Source organism: Myzus persicae, unplaced genomic scaffold, assembly GCF_001856785.1.
Source record: "Myzus persicae strain clone G006 unplaced genomic scaffold, MPER_G0061.0, whole genome shotgun sequence".
In the NCBI taxonomy this organism is placed as follows: Eukaryota; Metazoa; Arthropoda; class Insecta; order Hemiptera; family Aphididae; genus Myzus; species Myzus persicae.
The window spans coordinates 7,382-11,023 of record NW_019104483.1 but is presented as its reverse complement, the minus strand read 5'-3'; the positions used below and the strand labels follow the sequence as shown (position 1 = coordinate 11,023).

The 3,642-nt window shown below is 30.8% G+C and overlaps 1 protein-coding gene across 1 annotated transcript in view; it reads left to right on the top strand.

Annotated features, from left to right (window-relative positions):
• LOC111042469 (inactive hydroxysteroid dehydrogenase-like protein 1) overlaps positions 1–2,893 on the top strand; it is a 14,712-nt gene extending 11,819 nt beyond the window's left edge. Inside the window, exons 3-6 of the mRNA XM_022327098.1 lie at positions 138–248; positions 398–618; positions 1,116–1,343; positions 2,686–2,893. Coding sequence (XP_022182790.1) covers positions 138–248; positions 398–618; positions 1,116–1,343; positions 2,686–2,796 — 671 coding nt within the window. The 3' untranslated portion in view covers positions 2,797–2,893. The remainder of the gene's footprint in view (positions 1–137; positions 249–397; positions 619–1,115; positions 1,344–2,685) is intronic.
• The last annotated feature ends 749 nt before the right edge of the window (positions 2,894–3,642 follow it).

Here is a 3,642-nt window from a genome sequence, read left to right as displayed (position 1 = left end):
GGGGGGTTGAACCGATTAAAATACAATGAAATATCAAAATTGCAATATTCAAAAACTAATAGTAAGTATGTAAATTGAAACTTAAAAAAAAACTAAAATACAATCTTTTACTAGTAGTATCCACCAATGTTTTTCAGAACAAGAGTTTAACGTCGAAGTGAAGGTTATACAAGCTGATTTCAGTAAAGGGCAGATTGTGTTCGAGCATATCACCAAGGAATTAGATGGCATTGAAATCGGAATACTGAGTTTGTGACGTTTGTATAAATATAATAGAATAAGATTCTTATATACCTATCATTTTCAGAATACGTTAGTAATTATAACTACTGTTTTTGCATTATGTATTAGAATTATTATCAATATTTGCTAATAATTCAAATGAATTGTATCTCAGTAAACAACGTCGGAATGCAATACTTGTATCCAATGTACATGACCGAAGTACCGGAATCTACTGTATGGGATTTGGTGAACGTTAACGTTGGTGCTACCACGCACATGACAAAACTCGTTTTGCCAGGCATGCAAAAGCGGAAACGGGGAGCCATCGTAAACGTATCGTCCAGTGCCGAATTGCAGCCCATGCCACTATTGGCCGTTTACGCGGCAACCAAGGTAAACAGTCCGGATTTTTTCCTCCAGTTTTATTTTATTTCCTAGAAGGTAACCTTAGAGACACACTCAATAGTTGATTGAAAAGTCATTAAAAAAGTTGAGAATACTGACTTCTTTTTTTTTTTGTTTTTATTAAGTAAAGTTTCAGTGACGTTTGTCATCTTAACTTATTGTTAATTAAATACATTTTTTTTAGAATTTGGAAAACAGATGCCAATTAGTAATAATTGGTAATAAAAGATACTGTCATAAAACAGATTTACAAAATATGCTCACTGCACAGCTATTTTAATAGTATTTATCCGAACTACATTACATTTCATTAGTAGGGAGGTACAGACCAACTGATTTTGGAATACCTTATTGTCAAAATTTCACTTTATCATATATTGGTTGGACCCACCCAAAATATAAAAAACATTATTTACTGATTTTAAAAGTAGGTGTTATTATAATTAACTTGTACATATTATGCATTTGTTTGTTCATTTTTTCAGTCGTACATAAAAAGCTTCACAGAAGCACTTCGCATCGAGTATGAAGAAGACAATATAACAGTACAACATCTTTTCCCGTTGTTTGTCAACACAAAAATGAATGCTTTCAGCTACAGATTACAAGAGACTACTCTATTCGTACCCGATGCAAAGATGTACGCCACGAATGCCGTGAACACGCTGGGTATGGTGAACCACTCGACCGGCTATTGGGCTCATGGTATTCAGGTAAAGCATCGACTTATCGTTGATTAATTTTAAGTTGAAATTTGTTTTTATTCAACCAATTGTATAGTAATGCATAAGGACAACGAATCTATCGATTACAAAAATCACTCGTCTTAATAACCAAGGCTCGGGACTTAATGTGCTTAAAATCTTAAAAATGTGCACTAAAAGGTGACAAAATATGCGCTTCATTATCTGCTAAAGTCTCGAGGCCTGTTAATCGCTAATAGTGCAGTAGGTAGGTAAAAAAAACACTTTGTGAGGTACCTACATGGTTATTTGTTAATAAAAATCATTGCCTTTTTATACTGGTTAATGGTTTATACCTACCATTGTATATAATATTATTTTCCTCGAATCGACTGATCCAGAATTAATAAGTAGGTACCTACTATTATATTATACATGACTATCACATCCATTATAAAAAGTGGTTACACGGTTTACAGAAAATTTCGGAATATTTTTTTGTAACTTATTAGTTCTTGTTGTTCATATTAATTAATTATTTTTTATAGTAAGTACTCTGGATAATTATTATGCAATCATAAACATGTAATGTCTGCTGCATAGTGCATGACACAGTTTGTTCAGTTTTTTTTACTAAGAGATGCTACATTCACTAAAAAATATTTTGCACGGGCAAGAACTATAGGTACGCCTGTACTAAATCAAATATACCCATAAAAAGAGTGGAAATTATTACCTATCGTGGTGCATTGTTTTTATTTATACAGTCCTTATATTACCACTTTATAAGTTAGGTACCTCTTTTGAATTTGTAGGTATTTAAATATATATTTTAAAATGTTCTCAAAATGTCATTAAAACCACCTATTTCAAAGTGTTTTAGGGCGTTAATTACCTGTTAACTGGCATAAAAATCAATTGATAATATAAATTGTATATAAATTGTAAAACCAATCGGTCATTTAAAATAAAACATGTTACAAGAAACAAAATTGAGGCAGTCACCTCATGGCTTTGTTATAATTATTATTTTAAATTTAAAAGTTACAAAAAACACGACTACCTAATGATAGACAATAAGAAAATACGCAAGTTGAACTGAATAACGTTTAACTTACAATTTAGAGGGTCAAATACAATAAAATATTTTTAAATGCTTCACGTTCACGCTTTAAATATATTGAACTCTCAATGTCGATGTTTTTGAAAATAATAATTTATTAAAATAATGCGAAGACAAATAAGACATTTTATCAGAACTTTTAATTACTGTTATACATTTCTATATTGTATATTTTATGTTAATAAATATTAATTCTTCATTCTGTTCATATTAAAATTGTGAAATTTTATATTGTACTGTATTTTTCAGCATTTTTTTATGAGACTGCCACCAGTATGGATAAGAACTTTGGTTGGAGAATTTATGACTCATTCCTTTAGAAGCGATTATTTTTCTAAAAAAGGTTTAAAAGTAGAATAATGTATTAACTGTTTGTATGTTACAAATGTGTTATTTATAAAAAAAAGTAAAAGTTATATTATAACACTTGTGTATGAATAGATTTTATTATTAATAATATGTCTTTTATAATATTATAATTTATCTACCTTGTATATACACTGTTGTGTCACCTGTGTATATTGAATGTTACACGCTCAACCAACAATCGTCTTACACTCGTATGGTGTGAGCTAACGACTCTCTCTTAAATGAATTGGATTAGCACAGTTAACCTTAATGATGTTCGATGGTATACTCTTGTCTGTTTTACATTTGTTCCTTCAAATGTAGTGATTCAAGATTTTGTTTAGGTACTTCAATGCAATTCAGTTAAGCAAACTTCCTGAGTCCCAAATATATATATTCCACCCCTGTGATTAAAAGGTAAGAACTTCAAACGATTACAATAAAATTCAAACTCAGTTTTTGATCAGAAACATTTGTATTATTGGTCAAAACAATCATAAAATAAGAACTTAGCAGTTAGCACATAACAGTCGTCTCTCACTCGCATACGACTGTTGCACCTACGAGTTTCTACTACACTCTAGCGGAGTTCGGAAGGGAGTATAAAGTTGGAAAATATATGCTAGGAATCATATTTGTCTGGAAAAATATTTCATCGGAAACGTATTTTGTCGGATACATATTTTGTTCAAAATGTACTGGGCAGTGGGCACTGAACTAAATATATGAAACCCGTGTATTAATCAAAATATGAGCCTGATGGGAAGTCGCCATTTACATTCCGAGTTACAAACACAGGTAATGTTCTTACCATAAAATTCCATAAAAGATTTATTCACTCTAAATAAACTAACGAAG